A 22,832-nucleotide genomic window follows, 5' to 3' on the forward strand; every position below is an offset into this window, starting at 1 on the left:
ATCTGACTTCAGCTTCATATCACTGAAGAATTAGGGGTGGTGATAATAAATAATTGCCCCCCTCTTTGAAGGCGTGTGATCCCTAAATGTAACTAAAGCCCAGCAGTGAGGAGCTGAACTTTCCCCTCCTCTGCTGTCACTGCAGACGGGCAGGGTCTCCTACAGAGCAGCGCTAGTAGCTGTTAATGAAGTGATGCTGTTTTTATTTGAGGCTCTCATTTCAGAGGAAAGATCTCAACCACTGCCCTGTAACTCAGTTCCAAGGGGTTAGGGTGACACTCAAAAAGTAGTGGTAGGGGTAAAAAGAAATGGGACTGGGCCTTTGTCCATCCAACACCTATCAGTATAGTAACATCCAGTACAAGTCAAGTCAAGAGGCTTTTGTCATTGCGTCTGTGTACAAGTACACGGTGGAGTGAAATTACGTTCCTCCAGGACCAACACCGTGCAACATGGACCAGAATAGACAGTACAAGGTGCAAACATGCAGATGTAAGTGTGCAGAACATTACCAGCACAGCACACATTAACACACCACCACCACGTCAATGTTGCTGCAGCGTTGAGAATAATCCACCACCCAAATAGTACCTGCTCTGTGAGGGTCCATGGGGGTCCTGACCACTGAAGAACAGGGTAAAAGGGGGTAACAAAGTATCAGAGAAACAGATGGACTACAGTCTGTAACTGTAGAACTACAAAGTGCAGCTATACAGTAAGTGGAGCTGATAAAATGGACAGTGAGCGTAGAAACAAGGAGGTGGTCAGAATGTTATGGCTGATCAGTGTATATAGTTTGTATTGAACGAAGAAAATGGAAATAATGGGGATTCTGCCTGTTTGAGTTGAGCTGTTATGAGCTCAGGCAGCAGAATGACTCTGTACTTGTTTCTTCATCAGGGAGCTGGAGAGGCAAGAGATTTTTACGTGCCTAACCCGTCGTGCCGAGAGTTCCACAAGTTGGAGTGGATCGGGCAGCTCATGGGAGCGGCTCTGCGCGGGAAAGATTTCTTGGTGAATGACATATTCTGCTGTGATCCTTTAAAGAGCCTTTAACCTATTATTGTAAAGTATTAACAGCTTATGTGCTTTCCTGTGTTTATTTCTCTGGATTCCTTTGTTCAGGTTCTTGCTCTGCCTGGGCTGGTGTGGAAGCAGCTCACTGGAGAGGCAGTCAGCTGGAGCGAAGATTTTCCTGCAGTGGACTCTGTGCTGGTCAGCAACACCAACTTAAGCACTATATTCACTGCAAAAAATAGTGTCATCTCAAGTGAAGTGATCCTAAATCTAGTCAATATGTCTAAGATTTTTCGAGATGTACTTGATATAAAATTCTCTCACTCATTTTTAGACATAGTTTATGTGTTTAAGGCAGTTTTATTAAGTAAATTTCTCTCACTATATACTGGCAGTTAATTTTGCCTCCACATTTCTTAAAACAAGGAACATTATCTGCCAGTATAGTGAGATAATTTTACTTAATAAAATTTCCTAATACAAGTAAATAATGTTTTTAAAAAAAGGCAAATAACGTTAAATTAAGCTTACAACTACAGCTGGGCGATAAAACTATAATAATCATCGCAATTAACTTTTCTTGATAGAAATATACAACCCCAATTCCAATGAAGTTGGGACATGTGTAAAACATCAATAAAAACAGAATACGATGATGTGCAAATCCTTTTCAAACTATATTCAATTGAATACACTATAAAGACAAGATATTTAATGTTCAAACGGATAAACTTTATTGTTTTTTGCAAATATTCACTCATTTTGAATTTGATGTCTGCAACATGTTCCAAAGAAGTTGGGACAGGGGCGTGTTTACCACTGTGTTACATCACCTTTCCTTTTAACAACACTCAATAAGCATTTGGGAACTGAGGACACTAATTGTTGAAGCTTTGTAGGTGGAATTCTTTCCCATTCTTGCTTGATGTATGATCTTCGTTCTCGTATTTTGCGCTTCATAATGCGCCACACATTTTCAATGGGAGACAGGTCTGGACTGCAGGCAGGCCAGTCTAGTACCCACACTCTTTTACTACGAAGCCACGCTGTTGTAACACGTGCAGAATGTGGCTTGGCATCGTCTTGCTGAAATAAGCAGGACGTCCCTGAAAATGACGTTGCTTGGATGGCAGCAGATGTTGCTCCAAAACCTGTATGTACCTTTCAGCATTAATGGTGCCTTCACAGATGTGCAGGTTACCCATGACATGGGCACTAACACACCCCCACACCATCAGAGATGCTGGCTTTTGAACTTTGCACTGATAACAATCCGGACAGTCCTTTTCCTCTTTGGCCCGGAGGACACAACGTCCATGATTTCCAAAAACAATTTGTGGACTCAGACCACAGGACACTTTTCCACTTTGCGTCAGTCCATCTCAGATGAGCTCGGGCCCAGAGAAGCCGGCAGCGTTTCTGGGTGTTGTTGATATCTGACTTTCGCTTTGCATGGCAGAGTTTTAACTTGCACTTGTAGATGGAGTGACGAACTGTGTTCACTGACAGTGGTTTTCTGAAGTGTTCCTGAGCCCATGTGGGAATATCCGTTACAGAATGATGTCGGTTTTTAATGCAGGGCTGCCTGAGGGATCGAAGGTCACGGGCATTCAGTGTTGGTTTTCTGCTTTGCTGCTTACTTGCAGAGATTTCTCCAGATTCTCTGAATCTTTTGATGATATTATGGACTGTAGATGATGAAATCCCTAAATTCCTTGCAATTGCATGTTGAGAAACGTTGTTCTTAAACTGTTGGACTATTTACTCACGCAGTTCTTTACAAAGTGGTGAACCTCGCCCCATCCTTGCTTGTGAACGACTGAACCTTTCAGGGATGCTCCCTTTATACCCAATCATGACACTCACCTGTTTCCAATTAACCTGTTCACCTTTGGAATGTTCCAAACAGGTGTTTTTTGAGCATTCCTCAACTTTCCCAGTCTTTTGTTGCCCCTGTCCCAACTTCTTTGGAACGTGTTGCAGGCATCAAATTCAAAATGAGTGAATATTTGCAAAAAACAAAGTTTATCCATTTGAGCATTAAATATCTTGTCTTTGTAGTGTATTCAATTGAATATAGGTTGAAAGGGATTTGCAAATCATCGTATTCTGTTTTTATTCATGTTTTACACAACGTCCCAACTTCATTGGAATCGGGGTTGTAAGAAATCTTTGATAAATGTTCAATATAATATGCTATTCTCACACTTCTACGTTTAGCGACAGCCCTGGTGGCTTTTTTTTCTCATCAAAACTACAGCACTGTTAAAGCACTCAGTCATATTTTAGTATTAGTGCATTCACAAGCAAAAACAGTGAAAGAAAGTGGGTTCGTGTGAGTTACAGGCCTGATAAAAGTAAACTGAGGATTCTGTATATGTGGCATTGGAGAGTGAGAGAGCGCCATCTTCCCAATGAAGGAATTTATAGTTGTGTAATGTGTTTAGTGCTGTGTTATACATTATTATAAGCAGTATTGTATGGTCATGCGCTGAAGTTGTATTTTAGGCTGTTTTTCCCTACAATGTCGTGTTTGTCACACCTGTCATTTGTCCTGTATAGGCTGGGTCTAATCTTGGCATCAGTCCAGCTATAAAACTGTCAGTCCAGTGTCTTGCAGGCTTGGCTGGCTGTCTGGTACCTACACGCAAACGAATAAACTTCACTTGTCCAGACATCAGGCTGTTCCCCTGGTACAGTTAGGGTTTGGATTCTTCACCAGGCTACCTGATTTTAGCAGCTGGCTAACTGTAAGCAGCGCTCTGTCACTCACACAGCACGGCGAATTGATGTTACTGTTGATCAAACAAGACAAAAAAGCCCCGATTTGTCTGGTGTGAGATTTACACTGTGGTTAATGCTTTTACACAGCCAGCATCCGATATACTGCGGTTCCCCGAAACTTTGTCCCGCTGTCCATTGAGAGATTTGTCATGTTCCACTGTTTGGTGAGTGTTTGTCGTGTTCTGACCATAATGGATAGTTTAAAATGACAATAAACTACTCGGGAGCAAAAATCAGCCTTCAAACCTGCAAGAAATAATGATTTGACATTTATCGCGATATGTATCGATATCGAACGATATGACATTCTTATGACAATATCGCCCAGCCCTACTTACAATCTCCACATGAAAAATATTAGATTTGTTAACAGTATTTAAGGTATGTTTACTTGACAATACACCATTTTTTGCAGTGTTGTTTCAGTAAACACTGAAATCGAGTCTTGAAATGATTATCTCACTTTTCATGTCTGAGTTTCCCGTGTTGTGTTTGAATGTGTTCAGGTGAAGCTGCTGGAGGCGATGGAGCACATGGATAAGGAGACGTTTGACTTTAAGTTTGGCCAGGAGCTGGTGTACAGCACTCCGCTGAGCGACGGCCGGCTGGTGGAGCTGATCCCCGGGGGCGGGTCAGTGGTGGTGCGTTATGAGGACCGCATGGAGTTCGTCCGGCTGGTGCAGAAAGCCAGACTTGAGGAGAGCCGGGAACAGGTAAAACACACCTGCGCAGACACACTGTATACACACATGGACACTATAAAATATAAGGTCGAGAACTGTGTACATGCTTAAAGTTGGTGCTTTTAATTATATATAAACAAAAGGATGGATGTGCTGCTTACAGCTGATGATAAATCACCATATAAATACAGTTGTGTGCAAATGTTTGGGCACCCCAGGTCAAATTCCATGCTGTTGTTGACTTGGAGTGTGAATAACTGAACACATCCTCTGCTGAGAGCACACTTCTACATATCTCCACTCACAATTACTGTTTATTCATGTGTTGTGGATAAATATGTAACATAAAACACAGTCTGTGCAAAAGTTATGGCACACATTTTATTTTTTCCGGTATGTTAAACTCAGCCAAATTAACCAAACATTTGTTTGTTTACGTATTACAGATAGCAGCCATTCAGGCAGGCCTTCTGAAGGTGGTGCCGCAGGCTGTCCTGGATCTTCTGGCGTGGCAGGAGGTGGAGAAGAAAGTGTGCGGAGACCCAGAGATCACTGTGGAGGCTCTAAAACGTCTCAGTGAGTCACTGACCTCACACAGCACTGCAGGCGAAAAGCATTCACTATTGATTTTGACCGCTCTCTGCAGAACGACTCTGTACTGAATCAGAGTAACCTGTATCTCAGTTTATATAAATGTTATCTAAAGCCCAGTTTACAGTCAGCTGACAAGACCAAACGGTGTTAGAATGCTCACAGTGGTCAGATTTCCTTAGATTAAAATGAGCCCTGGTGTGAATGTTCTGTTAATGTGGTTCATTTGAAAACGTAACAAAGATCACTGGGGCACCAAATAAGTGGACCTTATTCCTGGACCTTATTTATGGACCTTAGTGCAGCTCCTGAAGGCCTAACCAATGGGAGAGCTTGCTTGGCTGTATCTACTTAGATACCACAGAGAAAACAGTCCTGATTGGATCATTTTCTGCTGGGTGTTTTCAGTCAAAACATAATAATGAAATAAAAATATTACTACAATATTTAAGAAGTTTGAAGCAGCAGCGTGTAATATTTTTGTTAAAATAAAGAAGTAGCGTTACTGAGTAAGGAGAAAATGGAATACACTAAAATATGGAGCGGGTGTGCTGCTGTGAGTCGTGCTGTAAAGCCATATAAAAGTAAGTTTTTCACACCATGTTGTGCGTCTTTACGTGTTAATGTCACACACAGGCGCAAACAAAAGGTCCAGCTCGATGTTTCGGCCTCAAATGATCTCAAAATTAACACTGTACAGCTGAAGATCTTGACCAAACTAAATCTTGAGTTCTCTACACTCACAAAAGTGAGGAGAATTTTATAGTTTAATAGTTTAAAGGTTCCTGAATTATGCAGAGGTGATGCATGAACGTGGGAAGGGCAAAATTAGTAGACAGGTGAGCCCCTCCTTTACCCTGAGCCCTTTAAAACCGTGTATTTTCCTTGTGCCTTTACTTACTTCCCAAGAATAACTCAGGATTAATGCTGTGCTCTTCGTAAAAGCCTTAATTCTTAATAAACTTACAGATTTCTCTGCTGCTCCTTGATGTCTTAAGAAAAAAAAAATCAGATTTATCTGCTTGTTTAGGATCCAAAGCACAAGCGGTGTTATAAAACATTCTTCCACACCTTGCATGCAGTTACATGTTTCCACCAGAGAGGTCTCCAAATCCCCGAATCCTACACAGTGTTGCTTTAAGTATAACAAGCATGATGATTAAGATTAAGAGACCCTTATTAGTCCCACGACAGGGAAATGTCACCTCCGCATTTAACCCATCCGTGCAGTGAAACACCACATACATGCTAGTGAACACACACACACACTAGGGGGCAGTGAGCACACTTGCCCGGAATGGTGGGCAGCCCTATCCGTAGCACCTGGGGAGCAGTTGGGGGTTAGGTGTCTTGCTTAGGGGCACCTCAGTCATATACTGTTGGCTCTGGGGATCGAACCAGTGACCTTCCGGTCACGAGGCTGGTTCCCTAACCTCCACTTGTTGTTGTTTTTTTAATTTATTTATTTATTTATTTATTTTTTTAACTGAAGGTTAGGTCTGTTAGGTCTTTGCTGAAGGACTCTTTTTTTGTTGTAAAACTGAAGCTGTAACTCTCCACTGTCTTCTATGACTCAAGTGTGAACTGGGCTTAAGTTAAACAGTTTGTTTATTTACTCATATTTTGCTAATGCATGTAATACAGACTGCTCTTTTGTGATAATCACAGTAATGAGTTCTGTTTATCTTCCTCCAGCTCGCTATGAGGATCTGGAGCCGACAGATATCAGAGTGCAGTATCTCTGGGAGGCCCTGACCAACTTTACTAACGGTGAGTACATGTCCAGGTCCTTTCGCTGACCACTTCTTTACTGATCCTGTAAAAATGCTTCATGTCACTGATGCCTGTTTGTGTTGATTTTTCAGAGGACCGCAGCAGGTTCTTAAGGTTTGTGACGGGTAGAAGTCGACTTCCTGCTCCGATCTACATCTTCCCAGATAAACAAGGGTAAGTCTGTGCTCTGCTTGGCTCTCTGTAGCTGCGTTCCAAAGCCCAAGCTGCAGCCGACGTAGGACGGGACCTCAGTGAACCTCCTATGAAGATTTCTCCTTAGTAGCGTATTGGTCACACAAATGGATCAGTCCTAACGATGCTTTGTGGTGATGCCACCAGAAAGGTTCCACCTTCAAATGTTCTTATGTAGCACAATAATATTGACCACCTCCTTGTTTCTACACTCCACTTACTGTATAGTTCCACTCTGTAGTTCTACAGTTACAGACTGTAGTCCATCTGTTTCTCTGATACTTTGTTACCCCCTTTTACCCTGTTCTTCAGTGGTCAGTACCCCCATGGACCCTCACAGAGCAGGTGCTATTTGGGTGGTGGATCATTCTCAGCACTGCAGTAACACTGATGTGGTGGTGGTGTGTTACTGTGTGTTGTGCTGGTCTGAGTGGATCAGACACAGCGGTGCTGCTGGAGTTTTTAAACACCTCAGTGTTTGAGAATAGTCCACCAACCAAAAATATCCAGCCAACAGTGTCCTGTGGGCAGCATCCTGTGACCACTGATGAAGGACTAGAGGATGACCAACACAAACTGCAGCAGCAGATGAGCTGTCGTCTCTGACTTTACATCTACAAGGTGCACCGACAAGGTAGGAGTGTCTAATAGAGTGGACAGTGAGTGGACACAGTGTTTAAAAACTCCAGCACTCCAACAGCACTGCTGTCCACGCAGACCAGCACAACACAGATTAACACACCACCACCACGTCAGTGTTACTGCAGTGCTGAGAATGATCCACCACCCAAATAGTACATGCTCTGTGAGGGTCCATGGGGGTCCTGATCACTGAAGAACAGGGTAACAAAGTACCAGAGAAACAGATGGACTACAGTCTGTAACTGTAGAACTACAAAGTGCAGCTATACAGTAAGTGGAGCTGATAAACTGGACAGTGAGTGTAGAAACAAGGAGGTGGTCATGATGTTCTTCCTGATCCGTGTATGGACGATATACGATGCTTTAAATAATCAATCATTTTACGCTTTATAAGGAAACAAAGACGAATTCAAGGACGTGAACAACTTCCATTTAAATCAGGGTCTGCTCCAACGGCTTCGTCTTCCGACATTCTCATGGTGCTGTTTTTTTTTTTTTTTTTAATTCTGCGTCATTCGTGTGCAGAGAACTGTGGGTAACCAAAGGCGGCTACATCAATTGCATCCTCTGAATCACTCATGGAGCATGGGCTGCATTTCTAGGCTATAAACGAAGGGTCCTTCACTTTGGAACAGCCTTTTATGACGTAGTGGCCGAAAACGCGGTGTGTGATTTTTAAATATTTGTTCACTTTCTGCTGATCACTGACCAATTTCTCTATATTTATATACAGATCTGAAACCACAGATGCACTTCCACAGTCTTCAACCTGTTCCAGCACACTTTATCTACCAAAATATCCAAGGTGACTTCATATTTCACGCTCTGTGAAACACACACTGCTTGTGACATATCAGAGATGTTTACATATAGAGCTGTGAAAAAGTGCCCCCCCCCTTTATTTTCTTCATTGTTGCGTGTGTCACACTGAATGCTTTTAGGTCTTTAGAGGCTTCATATCATGGAAAAAATGAGTTTCCATCACTGGCTTTGAAATAAAGTATTTGTTAGTAATATGTAAACATTATTATGGTTTTAAAACCATAAAAATAATTGACTTATGTACCTATTCAGTTTGGCCCCGCCCATTCACTCTGAAGTTATAAGGAGGCCTAATTGAGGGCAGCCAATCAAACGAGAACTCATTTACATATATCAGTGTAAAGGCACAGTAACAAAATAAAAAAATTAAAATAATAAAAATGCAGGATTTGGGCCCCTTAAACAAAATATAATATTCACTTTATGTAATCTTATAAAAGCATATTTTTTTATTATTATTTATTATACTGAAGTAGCAAAGATATTCATGTGCAAAAGTAATTGCCCCCTTATTCACTCAGGCAATAAAACCCATTAAATTAAATTGAAGATGCGGTTCAGCTGATTCAACACAGCCAGGCTTGAACGCAAGCAGCCCTGCTGAATGTACGCCTCACTCATATTGAGGTTTACCATCACAGTGATGAGGTCTTTACTAGCACACCAGGCCACGATCAAAAGAAAATCCAGAAGTGATGATATATTTATATCTGTTTAAATATATGTGTGTGGAAAGGGTTACAAAATCATTATTAGGGTTCTAGGACGTCCCAGAACCATAGCGAGGGCTGTTGCCTACTAACTGAGAGCCCTAGGAACATGAGTGAATGTTCCCTGGAGTAGGCGGCCTGCCAAGAAGGCAGAGAGGCAAATCATCCAAGTCACAAAAGGTTCTTTGCTCATCGAATAATGATGTAATACAAACAGTTCTCTTAAGCCCTACAGAAGCCGGATTGGTTTCATCTGGGGAGGTGCTGTAATTTGAGTGACAGATGAGATCTGTGATTTTTAATCCTGTACGAACGTCAGTTTTAAAGTCTGCTACGTAATAATTCCTCGAACACAGAGCTCCTTCAGTAACAGTAGTCCTGTTCAAATTAACCTCACAGTAACATCATAAAAATCCTGCTAATAAACATCGGTACCGGAGTCATTTTGGTGAGCGGGAGACGAGACTAACCACTAAAATAGGGCTGGGCACAGTTCCAGTTCCTTTATTCTCCGGTTCAAAACAGGACGACTGGAGTCTGTGATCTATGTCGTTTTTGGCACGGAGAAATAAATCAGATGTTTTGAAAGTACCTCATTCAGGGCAGTGCAGTGTAGTGTGTGTGTGTCCTGTTGGGCTGTGTTTACGATGAATGAGTCCATTCTCTCCAAGGCTATTCTATCCATTCCATCCAATATTAACTGGAAGTTTAAGATTAAAATGAAATGGGTTCAATGTTGACATGAACGTATCAGTCTTAGAAGTGAAATCCTTTACAAATTACATTACAGGACCGCCTCTGGTTAAACTAATCCAACTCAAATAGGGCTTTATATTACATTTTGATTTAGAATCTAATTAAAGTGACAAATCTGCAATAATAGAGAAAATTATGAAGGGGCAAACACTTTCACGGCACTGTATGCTGGTTTTTATATGTATTTCATCAATATTCTGTGTTTGTGTTCTGCAGTGCTAAAGTTTGTGAAGAGAAGCTTCGCTACGCTGCGTATAATTGTGTGGCCATCGACACAGACATGAGCCCTTGGGAAGAGTGACCGGTCCACATCACGTTTACCAATTTTACACCACAGGATTTTTACATCGGTAGCTTTAGACATCACTATCCACGAGAACGTATCTATAGTGTTGCCAATTGCAGATGTACATAATAAACCAATATCTTAAACATTCACTCCTTTTCAGTGTTTTATTAACACCAGTATATGAACCATAACACAATATAGACCAATCAGGCGTAACATTCTGACCACCTCGTTTCTACGCTCATTGTCCATTTTATCAGCTCCACTTACTGTATAGCTGCACTTTGTAGCTCTACAGTCACAGCCTTTCTCTGATAGTTACCCTGTTCTTCAGTGGTCAGGACCCTCACAGAGCAGGTACCATCTGGGTGGTGGATCATTCTCAGCACTGCAGTAACACTGTTGTGCTGGTGCGAGTGGATCAGACATTCACTGTCCACTCTATTAGACGATCCTACCTTGTCGGTCCACCTTGTAGATGTAAAGTCAGAGACGACAGCTCATCTGCTGCTGCAGTTTGTGTTGGTCATCCTCTAGTCCTTCATCAGTGGTCACAGGATGCTGTTGGCTGGACATTTTTGGTTGGTGGACTATTCTCAGTCCAGCAGTGACACTGAGGTGGTTTAATTGGGCTCTTGACACAGCAGTGCCCATTTTCATTTCTTTCACCCGTATAAGTCTAAGATCAATGTGATCATTCCTGTGATTTAGAGACCATTTAAAATGATCAAATTTGAGTCGACCCCTTCTCTACTGCATAAAAACAGACAAAAGCTATCAAGAGTCTGTGAGACTTGGAAAATGACACTGAATAGTTTGAGAACTGAGGTGTCCTATTCAGAAGTGTGTAGCCTCCTCCCTACAGTCACATACTCAGTAATAACACAGTAGCAAGAACCTAGTAGATGAGCTAGACCAGGTTGATTTTTAAATTTTCCATAGCCTCAAACTCCTTGGGACCACCAGTGGTTCCAAAATGCACTTCATAACTTTCATGTGTCATAAGCTCCATTCAGAAGCTGGGCGTCGTGTGAGGCTGTAACTCTTCTTTCCAGTCAAATAGACGGTGATGTCATTTTAAACCCTTATAATAAAAGAAGCTGAACTCAGTTTGTTTTTCTACTGAAAGTCGAGCCGTTTTCCCCCAAATCTGGGCTATAAACTATAAACAGACGGCGTCTCTTCAGTGATCTGCTGAATTACAGTGATTACTTTAATAATATAACACAAAGAGCGTCTGAGATTTTTGCCTTTCAGCAGTAAATTTTAAACGTATAGTTGTGTAGATCATAAAACGTGTTCTGTTTATTTGAGGGGAACTTTTACAAAAAAAAATAAATGTAGATTTGATGCAGCTACTGAATACTTTGCCTTACAACTTGAGCATCTGCCTCAGTTTGACTTCCTATAACAGTCCAGCTCAGTAGTTAATTTTTAACTGTGCATCACAGCCCTACAAAATAGACGAACACCGCAACTGTGGGGCATTTTCCTTTTTAATAGTGATGGTATCAAACAGAGCTGTACATTTATTTGCCTTTCTTGGCCTTGATCTTCCTCAGGTAGAACTCCAGTTCTTTACCCTCCAGAATGTAGCCATCAGCTCTGCCACATTGTCCGGGTCTGGAGGCAAGGCAGCCTGAAACACAGCAAAACAGACAAAAACAAGCGTTAGCAAATATTCAGACGTGCCTGAAGTCATTCACATCACGTTCAAGCACGAGTCAGAAGTTTGGTAGGTTTCATCGCTGTGGTTTCAGTAGCAGAACTGGTTAAGGTCTCATCACACCAATGCGAGGCTTAAAAACACGGACTGTTTTGGTGGAAGCGGGTCTTACCGAGCAGTTTACCCTGCAGGAACTGCTCTTCCAGGAGAGGGCTGATCTTGCTGTTCTTTCTGCGCTCACTGAACTTTCTCTGGACCTTCTTTGACCTCTTCTTGTTCAGGATGTCCTCCTCTTCAGGGCTCTGCAGGACAAATTACAAGCTTGTTTAAATGAATCAAACAACTCCGCTATGCTTCAGCAGTATAATCGTTGCGGTAGGAACAAAACCTTGTATCTCCAAAATGGTAACTTTACAGGAGTAGGGAAAAACCTACTTTACTTTTAATGCAAATCAATGGAACCAGACGTCTTTCAAAGCCATTTTGGGTTTCTCTTTGTCCATTCATCATGAAATTTACACACAATGTAAAGAGGTCAAAGGCATTTTCAGATTATGCCAAAAAACAGAGATGAAGTTTTTGTTCCGACAGCAGTGATACGCAAATACTGAAAAATGTCTTAAGCTCTGATCAAAACTGAAAGCATGCTCAATTGATTGGTCTTTCTCAGAGTCTTAAACTGCATCACTTCCACTCAGTAGCAGAACTGGACAAAGTTATCATCACAGAAAGACCATGAACAAAGCTTTGAGGGTCTTCAGTCCAAGCCCCGAGACAAGGCCGTTTCCCCAGCTCTAATGCAGTCCACAAATCAAGTAATTAAATCTATGGTTTGACCGAAAACCCAAATTTACACTCTCTCAAACTCCAAACATATATTCTTGATGTCTGAGGTTTGCTTTAGTTTTACACTGGAGGCAGGAAGCTAATGTAGTTAATAAGTAATCGAAGCCAATTAGGAGGTGTACAGGTTTCCTGACAAACAGGTCTTTAATACCTTCTCACATCGAGTTAACCACAAGAGCAGGGAAAACAAAAACCAAGGCCCTGGCATTCAAAACTGCAATAAAACTGATTACATATTAAATTTGTATACTGGTACATGCCTAGAGGCAGGGAATCTGCCCCGGGAGCAGAAAAGACACATACCAGCTTGGCTCCCTTCTTGCGTCCGAGAGGAAGGGCATAGTGAGACTCGAACCACTGCCTGAATGGACCGCTGTCCACAAGGACCACACAGTTCTTCACCAAGGTCTTCGTTCTCACCAGCTCGTTGTTGGAGGCATTGTAGACCACATCGATGATCCTGGTCTTACGGGTGCAGCCTGTTGGAACAAAAAACAGCACAAACACTCAGATGCCACCGTTCTGAACATGTAGCAGCAAAAAATAAAAGGAGCAACAGGTCTTTCTCAGCGTTGGAACATTGGTATCCATCACAAATGTTCAGCAGCAGAACTGGACAAGGTATCGTCATCGAAAGACATGATTTTAAACCCTCTAACGCTGCTTTACAACCTAAAATTGGGGATCAAACAGATGGTTTATGCTCAGACATGGTCACTGTCCACAGAAAGCCATGCATCTCCATGTTTGGCTATTTTTCTAAGATCATTCCAGCACCAGCTGTCCTGGACGCTGTGTGAACAGTTCACAATGAACAGGCTAAAAGAAACACTAAAATCATGTGGAGCAAGTTCTCTTTACACTGAAGGGCAAGAATGTCTACCTTCTGTAAAGTTACTATTTTGGAGATTGGAGATTCTCTGGACAGCAACGATACTCACTTACTTTAGCCTTATTAACACAGCAGTGGTGCTCCTGCAATCTTCACAATGAGTGGACCCAACTGCAAGCCACATTTTGCAGCCTAACCAAGCAACACACCTGTGGCGGATACTCCACATTCATAAAAACTTGGTTCAGGTGTGTTGGGAGCTGGTGTTAAAGCAATGGGCAGCCTGGTGCAGGAGCGCTCAATCCTAGTCCTGGAGAGCTCAGATCCAACACACCTGAGTATTCGGATGCTCCTGAAAGCCTCAGTTACCCGGACCAGGTGTGTTAGATTATGGTTTGAGCTGATCTCCTGAACCAGGATTGGGCAGCCCTGGCTTGGTGGGTCCTGGAGACTGGCTTGAGGAACACCACTCTGGAAGAGTTGGCAAACAAACCCACTTACACTCTGAGCCCCAAGAGAAGTTGCCCACGTCGAGCCTCAGGGCACGGTATTTCTTGTTCCCACCACGGACCCTCACCGTGTGGATGCGCTTAGGTCCAAGCTGTATGGAGCAGAAGGCGTGTTAGATCAAAGCACTTCACTCAACAGGATCTCCACACCCACATCCCAGACGAGCCGAGGCTCCTGAGGACAGCTGTGTGTCAGTGTAACTATGACTAATCCTAACATTGGGAGGTCCAGAGCTTTGACCAAAACGGCCAAAAAGGACCAACCTAAGGACGTGTTTACATCACTCACACAGGCCGAACGTGGGCTTCACCTCCACGTGGGCTGAAGGCTTACCTTGGTGTTTGAGGCCGGCCGGCCGAGCTCATACTTCCTCTTCTTGTGGACGGGTTTGCGTTTGCCGCCAGTCTTGCGGCGTTTATGCCAGTTGTCCCTTGAGATACCTGGATGGAGAGAAGACAATCAGTGCTCAAATCAAGGCATGAGGTCCAGGCCATCAGAGTTCCTCAAGTCCAGGAACCCGAGTGCTCAGTTCTCCAAGGTGTGTATCCACACATTAAAGTCGGATTCCGCAAAAAGAGATCATCATGTGCACTCAAGTTACACGGTCCCATCTATAGACACCTAGAAACAGGCTTCAAGGATTCTTTACTAAAAGAAGTGGTTCTATTTAGAAGCATCTGTAGGCTTAAAATGGTTCTCTGCAGTGAAATGATCTGACATACGGTTGTACATGGGACCTCTTTGAAAAAGCTTTCTGGTGCTAGACAGAACCATAAACATTCACCATTGATCTGAAGAACCATTTCACCATGCAAAAAGGTTCTAAACAGCAGTAACGGTTCAAGTATTCTTTACTGAAGGCAACGGTCCCATTTAGAACCACCTGTATGCTTAAATGGTTCTTCAGATTGATAGAGGTTCTTTAGAGCACCATGTAAACATTCTTTCTACTGTTTAGAGCTTGATGGAACAGCAAAACCACTGTTGGTGTTATACAGAACAAGACATTCTCCATCAATCTGAAGAACCATTTCACCAGGCAAACAACCACTCAACCATGCAAATGGTTCTAGAAAACAGGTCTAGACAGAACCATGAGTTCAATGTACAAGTACATGCATTCTTACTTGGTTCTTCAGATCGACAGAACGTTGTATATGGCTTTAATTAACACCAAGAAGAATTCTGGTACTACAGTCAAAACAGCAGAACCTTTTTGGTGCTATAGAGACGTTTTCAAAAAAAAAAAAAGGAACCATAACACACTCAATCAAGAACCATTTCACCATGCCAAGAACCACTCAAGCATGCAAACTTCCTTAGACAATGGTTCTATAACGTGGTAGAACGACCTACATTCTTACATGGTTCTTCAGATTAATACAACATGTTATTTATGGTTCTAAATAGCAGCAAGAAGGATTCTGGTACTAGTCAACAGAACCATTATGGTGCCATTTAGAAAACAACTTAAAAGATGTACAGTACCACAACGCATTCAACCCAGCTAAAGAACCACTCAAGCATGCAAACGGTTCTAGGAAACAAATATTCTTCAACACAGATTCTATAACGTTACAGAACCACGAGTTCAATCTAAAACCACCTGTTTCTTACATGGCTCTTCAAATTAATACGGCGTGTTTTTAGAGCTCTAAATAACAGCAAGAAGGATTCTGGTTCTACACAGTTACAACAGCAGAACCTTTTCGGTGCTACTTCAGTAACAACTTTCAAAAAACGTTCCACACAGACCCATACAGCATCCCCCAAGCTAAATAACCACTTTACCAGACAAGAAGTCATCCAGGTCTGCACATTTTAGGTTCTATATGGAAACAGAACCGTTCCCTTTACCAGCGAACAGCCGAACCGTCTTTAGGTGCGCAAGAAGCCGCTCGGAGCCCCGGGCCAGCTCGGCTAACACGCTGCCGCAGGGCGCCCGTGCGAACTCGCCGTCTGGGTCACGATTTCAGACTCGAGTCAGAGGTTCGGCACAGACTCGGCGGATAAACCCAGTCCGAGCGGAAGAACCAGAACAATATGGCCCGCTAGAGGAGAACCGGGCCGCGCGGTGTCTTAGGCTAGCCGGCCGCGCTAGCCAGCCTGGGGTTCGCGGCGTTTCGCAGCTCTGAAACGCGCAGAACCGACGTTAACCACTGAAAACCTCCAAAACCGGCCCGGGTCGCTTTAACCTCGCCGCGCTGAACTTCACACCAGCGAGCCAGCTCCACGGCTCACACACGAGCCCGGCCATCTTAGGCCCGGCCACCCTCCCCACCCGCAGCCGCTCCGCAGAAAACACAAAAATAACACCGAAAACCGCCGCTCAGCACCGAAATATGCCCGTACAGCGCGGAGGACATCTCTACTGCAGCACTCCGAATAAAGATTACAACAAAAAACAGCGCTAGACACGCAGATGGCGGCGGATTATTCCCCGCTCGGCTCTGTAAACACGTACCCATTCTCAGGCGCCGGCTAGAAAGAGGGACCCCAAAGGATCATGGGCATGTTTCAAGGACGCACGTATCGCGAGACTTTGCGAGAAGACTGGGGGGGGGGAGTCCGAGTCCGAGTCCGAGTCCGAGTCCGAGTCCGCACGCAGGCAGCCTACCTAGGGCACTAGCTCAGCTCGGCTCAGCCTCGTTTAATGACGGCGTTTTACTGCGCAGGAAAGGAAAAATATCAAACTACCAGCGCAGTGAGAGTTACGTCACGTTAGAGGAAGATTCCACAACCATAAATCAACAGATGTAAACAAAAGGGGGTTTGGTGTGAAACTTTCTGTTCTAGATAAACTTACCGAGTCAGAGCTGTTCACAGTGGTGGTGATAGGAACCAGACGTCCCCCTCTAAAAGCTCCTCACAGAAAGTTCCTACATGAAATGGCTATGAATTCACTGCCTGATGACTGAGACGCTGTTTTATGACAGCTTTGTGCACACATTACTATACTGAGGCCCCACCTTCATATATCCAGACCGCACATTTACTATACTGAGGCCACAAATTCATATATCCAGGCAACCTATTTAAAAATACTCACCACGTCACCAGAGGAGCTTTATATATTTCACTACCATTTACATTTACATTTATGGCATTTAGCAGACGCTCTTATCCAGAGCGACTTACAAAAGTGCTTGTCATTACTTCAGAATATCTCATGTTAATAAAGGTCGACATAATTTTAAAGAGCTTTGCTCTAAATTGCTACCTGAAGTTATCTATGCATTGAGACCTAAAACAAATACAAGTAGAAAAATACCTACAACTCAACACAGAGTCTACACAACACTAAACCTGCTGAAAAAAAGTTTGTAATAAAATACAGTGAACAAAAAGAGGTGAAGATCTTTAATAGACAGTGTTAGTGATTAGATAAGTGTAGTGTAAAGAGATGGGTCTTCAGACGTCGTTTAAAGACAGCAAGTGATTCTGCTGTTCGGACACTTAGGGGAAGTTCATTCCACCACCTTGGTGCCAGGACAGAGAACAGTCTGGAGGCAAGGAAAACTCCTTGTGATCTGCAAGATGGTGGGTCAAGTCGAGCCGTACTTGAAGCACGAAGGTCTCTCGGTACGGATCTAGCTTTCACCATTGATCTCAAGTAGGAAGGAGCTGGACCATTTTTGGCTTTGTAGGCCAACATCAGGGTTTTATATCTGATGCAAGCTGCTACAGGAAGCCAATGAAGGGAACGCAGCAGTGGAGTGACATGGCTGAATTTAGGAAGGTTGAAGACAAGTCGAGCTGCAGCATTCTGGATCAGTTGCAGTGGCCTGATGGTACGCATTGGAAGACCAGCCAGAAGGGAGTTACAGTAATCTAGTCTAGAAATGACTAAAGACTGAACAAGTACCTGTGTGGCCTCTCTAGAGAGAAAAGGTCGAATTCTCCGGATGTTGTAAAGGAGAAATCTGCATGACCGAGTCAGGTTAGCAACATGAGCCGTGAAAGAGAGCTGGTCATCTACAACTACCCCAAGACTACGAGCTTCTGTAGATGGAGTAATCAGGGTGTGCTCAAAGGGAATTGAGAGATCACACCGAATACCAGAAGATCCCGGGATGTAAAGCATCTCCGTCTTGTTTGGGTTCAGCTTGAGGTGGTGGGTTGTCATCCACGATGCAACGTCTGCCAGACATGCTGCGATCCGAGTCGAGACCTGTGGGTCATTAGGAGGAAAAGAAAGGATGAGTTGTGTGTCATCAGCATAGCAGTGACATGAAAAGCCATGAGAAGAAATAATATGTCCGAGTGAGCGGGTATAGAGAGAAAATAGGAGATGACCCAGAACTGAACCTTGAGGAACACCAGTGGAGAGGTTGCATGGAGTGGATGTTGAGCCCCTCCATGTTACCTGGTAGGAGCGCCCCTCTAGGTAGGACTTAAACCACTTCCATGCTGTTCCTGAAATGCTAAGGCCAGAAAGGATAGACAGAAGAATCTTGTGATTGACAGTGTCAAAGGCTGCAGAGAGGTCGAGAAGAATCAGAACTGATGACAGTCCAGCTGACCTTGCTGCATGGAGTTTCTCTGAAACTGCGATGAGTGCAGTTTCAGTAGAGTGGGCTGGTTTGAACCCGGATTGGTTGGGGTCCTGTAGCTGGTTTTCAGAGAGAAAGACAGATAGTTGGTTGTAAACAGCACGTTCGAGAATTTTAGAAAGGAAGGAAAGGAGAGATACCGGTCGGTAATTGTTGATGTCGGTGCCATCGAGACTCGGCTTCTTTAGGATGGGGACCACCCTAGCTGCCTTGAAAGAAGATGGAACCATTCCAGATGACAGGGAGCTGTTGATGACGGAGGAAATGAAGGGAAGAAGTTCATGAGAGATAGACCGGAGCAGTGTAGATGGGATGGGATCCAGAGGACAGGTGGTAGGGTTACAAGATGTTAGTAGTTTATGTACTTCCTCATTTGAAAGAGAAGAAAAGCAGGTAAGAGTTTTAGGAGAGAGTGAGTGGTGGCATACAGTGGTTGGAGTCAGAGAAAAGGAGTCACAGATCTTATTCACCTTTTCTTTAAAGAAGGAAGCAAAGTCATTAGCAGTAAGAGAGATGGGAGAAGGAGGAGGGGGAGGGTTAAGGAGGGAAGGAAAGATGCTAAAAAGTTTACGTGGATCTGCTGCAGATGCCTCAAGCTTCTCTCTGTAGAAAGAAGACTTAGCAGCAGTCACCTCTTTAGAAAACTTGGACAGAAGAGTTTGATAGGAAAGAAGGTCAGCAGTGAGTCTTGACTTCTTCCATCGTTTCTCAGCCAGTCTGAGAGCCCGTCGGTTGCTACGTAGAGCCTCAGTCAGCCAGGGAGCAGGTGGAGATGATCTTAATGGTCTGGAAGAGACAGGATATAGATGATCAAGAGAAGATGATATGGAGGACAGAAGTGTATCTGTGGCCGATTCCACTGAGAGGGAAGAGAAGGAGTCAGGGGATGGCAGAGTTGAGGTGATACAAGAGGCAAGGTTTGAGGGAGAGATGGAATGCAGGTTGCGATGTGTTGTGGTGGTGTGTGATGAAGTAGGGAAAGTTGGGAGAGAAGGGAGAGAGAGGGAGAATGAGAGAAAGTAGTGATCCGAACAGGTTAGTGGAGTTACTACAAGGTCCTTTGCAGACGTGGGTCTGGTGAAGACCAAGTCAAGGACATTGCCAGCTCTATGTGTGGGAGGTGACTGGTTGAGGGTCAGGTCGAAGGAAGACAGCAAAGGAAGGAGGCAGGATGACTGTAACTTGTCTAACGGCAAATTGAAGTCACCAAGTAGGATGAGTGGAGTCTCACCAACTGGAAAGAGGCTCAGGAGAGTGTCCAGCTCCTCAATAAAGTGACCTAGTGCAGAAGGGGGGCGATAAACAACAAGAATGTGAAATTTGCTTGGAAAGTACACAGTGACAGCATGAAATTCAAAAGTAGAGATAACAAGCTGTGGAAAAGAAAGTGGTGTGAAGCGCCAGTGTTTAGACAGAAGCAGACCCGTGCCTCCACCTCTTCCAATCCGGCGGGCAGAATGTGAAAAAGAGAAAGCTGAAGAGAGAGCAGCAGGGGTAGCAGAGTTCTCTGGAGTGATCCAGGTCTCTGTCAAAGCCAGAAAGTCAAGAGACTGAGAAGAAGCAAGGCTTGTGATGTAATCACATACCATCAACGTTCCATATAAACTCAGAAGATTTGTGTAGGTTCTCTGGTGGTTCTAGATGGTAAATAAAACGTCTATATCTGTGTTGTAGTCATGGCGACGCCTGGTTCCTATCACCACCACTGTAAAGACGTCTGAACCATTTCACACCAAACCCTCTGAATCTCCGATTACACCTGAACACTGAATTATGTGGAAATTGCCTTCACCTGAACCCAAAACTGCATTACATTCACTACTATACTGTACTGTACTGTACTGTACTGTACTATACGAATGCATGAATACTGGTGCTATTTTGAGTTCAGTCTTCAGCCTTAAGCCAGAACTGACCAAGCCAAGACTTCACTCACAGATCAGATCAACAGAGCTGAGTAAAAAGGCTGAAATGTAACTTTGGAACATTAACTAAGCAGAACCACAGCAGAACCATGTCCGTCAGCAACACCAGCCGGTTTAACCTCTTATTCTCCAGGGTGTGTTCTGGTTTGTTTATTTATTTTTTGTAAATCTCCCCTCAAATGAACAGAAAAATGTTACAGATTAGAGCAGATCACTGAAGAGACGCCGTCTGTTTATAGTTTATAGCCCAGATTTGGGGAAAAACGGCTCGACTTTCAGTAGAAAAACAAACTGAGTTCAGCTTCTTTTATTATAAGGGTTTAAAATGACATCACCATCTATTTGACTGGAGAGAAGAGTTACAGCCTCACACGACGCCCAGCTTCTGAATGGAGCTTATGAAATAAAAAGTTTATGAACATGACCAAGTGCGCTTTGGAACCAAAGTTTGGTTGGAGTTTAAAATGTCACTAATGTAGATTTAAAATGTCATTTTTGTACTGCAGTTAAATTAATCTGTAAAGTGAATGTTAATATAGGCCCATGATTGTCTGCTCTCAGGATAGATTCCCTGTCTCAAGTTATGCACCAAATGTAGAAATTTAATGTTAAATGAGTAATTATGCTTTAGCCAGGGTTAACTATAATCAAATATTACATGAATTAGTGCAGATGTGTCAAACTCGACCACTTAAAAATGATTAATATTAAAAAAAACGTCAAGGCCCAGCCGTGCTTTAATTTTTACCTAGCATTTTGTGATGATGCCTTGAGACAATTTAAAGAAAAAGAAATACAGAATTAGAGATATTATTTTGGTGATGATGCCTTTTGGATCATTGGATGATATTTTGGTGATGAACTTTTATTTTGAGAAACGTTTATCATGCATACGGTCAGTACTTGAACTTTGACCAACAGAACATGCTTCATTAAAATCAGAGAGCAGAATTAGTCTCAATTTAGTTTTTAAACGACACCACAAATACACTGTATCAAAATATCACATGTATTGTGAAAATGTGTTTACACACACACACACACACACACACACACACACACACACACACACACACACACACACACACAAACACGCACAAAAGTATTCGGACGTCTGGCTTCACACACATATGAACTTGAGTGACATCCCATTCTTAATCCATAGGGTTTAATATGATTTCGGCCCACCCTTTGCAGCTATAACAGCTTCAACTCTTCTGGGAAGGCTTTCCACAAGGTTTAGGAGTGAGTTTATGGGAATTTTTGACCGTTCTTCCAGAAGAGCGTTTGTGAGCTCAGACACTGATGCTGGACGAGAAGGCCTGGCTCGCAGTCTCCGCACTAATTCATCCCAAAGGTGTTCTGTTGGGTTGAGGTCAGGACTCTGTGCAGGTCAGTCAAGTTCTTCCACACCAAACTCGCTCATCCGTGTCTTTATGGACCTGCTTTGTGCACTGGTGCGCAGTCATGTTGGAACAGGAAGGGGCCGTCCCCAAACTGTTCCCTCAAAGTTGGGAGCATGAAATTGTCCAAAATCTCTTGGTGCTGAAGCTTTAAGAGTTCCTTTCACTGGAACTAAGGGGCCGAGCCAAACTCCTGAAAAACAACCCCACACCATAATACCCCCTCCACCAAACCTTACACTAGGCACAATGCAGTCAAGTACAAGTCTCCTGGCAACCGCCAATCCCACACTCATCCATCAGATTTCCAGATAGAGAAGCGTGACCGGTCACTTCAGAGAACACGTCTCCACTGCTCTAGAGTCCAGTGGAGTCGCTTTACACCACTGCATTCCACTGCTCGGCCATGGAAACCCATTCCATGAAGCTCTCTACTCTGTTCTTGAGCTGATCTGAAGGCCACGTGAAGTTTGGAGATCTGTAGTGATTGACTCTGCAGAAAGTTCCTGACCTCTGTGCACTATGCCCCTCAGCATCCGCTGACCCCACTCTGTCATTTTATGTGGCCGACCACTTCGTGGCTGAGTTGCTGTCGTTCCTGATCACTTCCAATTTGTTATAATGGCGTCCGATCACGGTACCACACTGGAATTCACTGAGCTCCTGAGAGCGACCCATTCTTTCACTAATGTCTGTAGAAACAGTCTGCATGCCAATTCAATGATTTGGATGGGTGACTGAAAACCTTTGGAAACATGTGTATATATAGAACCCTTGAAGAAATAAAATACAATATAAATAAAAATATAAAAATACAAATAAAAAACAAATACACACC

At 43.4% G+C, this 22,832-nt stretch overlaps 2 protein-coding genes and 3 non-coding genes across 6 annotated transcripts in view; 1 reads left to right on the forward strand and 4 right to left on the reverse strand.

The window, feature by feature from the left end:
• The window catches only part of hectd3 (HECT domain containing 3), a 29,096-nt gene extending 18,688 nt beyond the window's left edge, over positions 1-10,408 (forward strand). For both annotated transcript variants that reach the window (XM_017706312.2, XM_017706313.2), the window contains exons 14-21: positions 901-1,014; positions 1,126-1,215; positions 4,308-4,514; positions 4,931-5,060; positions 6,771-6,845; positions 6,941-7,022; positions 8,416-8,487; positions 10,187-10,408. In XM_017706312.2, coding sequence (XP_017561801.1) covers positions 901-1,014; positions 1,126-1,215; positions 4,308-4,514; positions 4,931-5,060; positions 6,771-6,845; positions 6,941-7,022; positions 8,416-8,487; positions 10,187-10,271 — 855 coding nt within the window. In that variant the 3' untranslated portion in view covers positions 10,272-10,408. The remainder of the gene's footprint in view (positions 1-900; positions 1,015-1,125; positions 1,216-4,307; positions 4,515-4,930; positions 5,061-6,770; positions 6,846-6,940; positions 7,023-8,415; positions 8,488-10,186) is intronic.
• A 1,329-nt stretch (positions 10,409-11,737) lies between these two features.
• rps8a (ribosomal protein S8a) lies at positions 11,738-16,707 on the reverse strand. Its single transcript, XM_017706314.2, has 6 exons — positions 16,578-16,707; positions 14,447-14,553; positions 14,105-14,204; positions 13,075-13,250; positions 12,098-12,227; positions 11,738-11,898 (listed from the first exon to the last, which is right to left on the reverse strand). Exons 1-6 carry the CDS (start codon positions 16,579-16,581, stop codon positions 11,789-11,791), a joined length of 627 nt encoding a protein of 208 aa, XP_017561803.1. The 5' UTR covers positions 16,582-16,707; the 3' UTR covers positions 11,738-11,788.
• On the reverse strand, positions 12,588-12,656 carry LOC119265824. The gene has a single exon (XR_005131756.1). It is a non-coding gene; the product is annotated as a small nucleolar RNA SNORD38 (small nucleolar RNA).
• On the reverse strand, positions 14,299-14,404 carry LOC119265825. Its single transcript, XR_005131757.1, has one exon. It is a non-coding gene; the product is annotated as a small nucleolar RNA SNORD46 (small nucleolar RNA).
• On the reverse strand, positions 14,632-14,704 carry LOC119265823. Its single transcript, XR_005131755.1, has one exon. It is a non-coding gene; the product is annotated as a small nucleolar RNA SNORD55/SNORD39 (small nucleolar RNA).
• Positions 16,708-22,832: the final 6,125 nt, after the last annotated feature.

The sequence above is a fragment of the Pygocentrus nattereri genome, chromosome 17 (genome assembly GCF_015220715.1).
Source record: "Pygocentrus nattereri isolate fPygNat1 chromosome 17, fPygNat1.pri, whole genome shotgun sequence".
NCBI classification, from domain to species: Eukaryota; Metazoa; Chordata; class Actinopteri; order Characiformes; family Serrasalmidae; genus Pygocentrus; species Pygocentrus nattereri.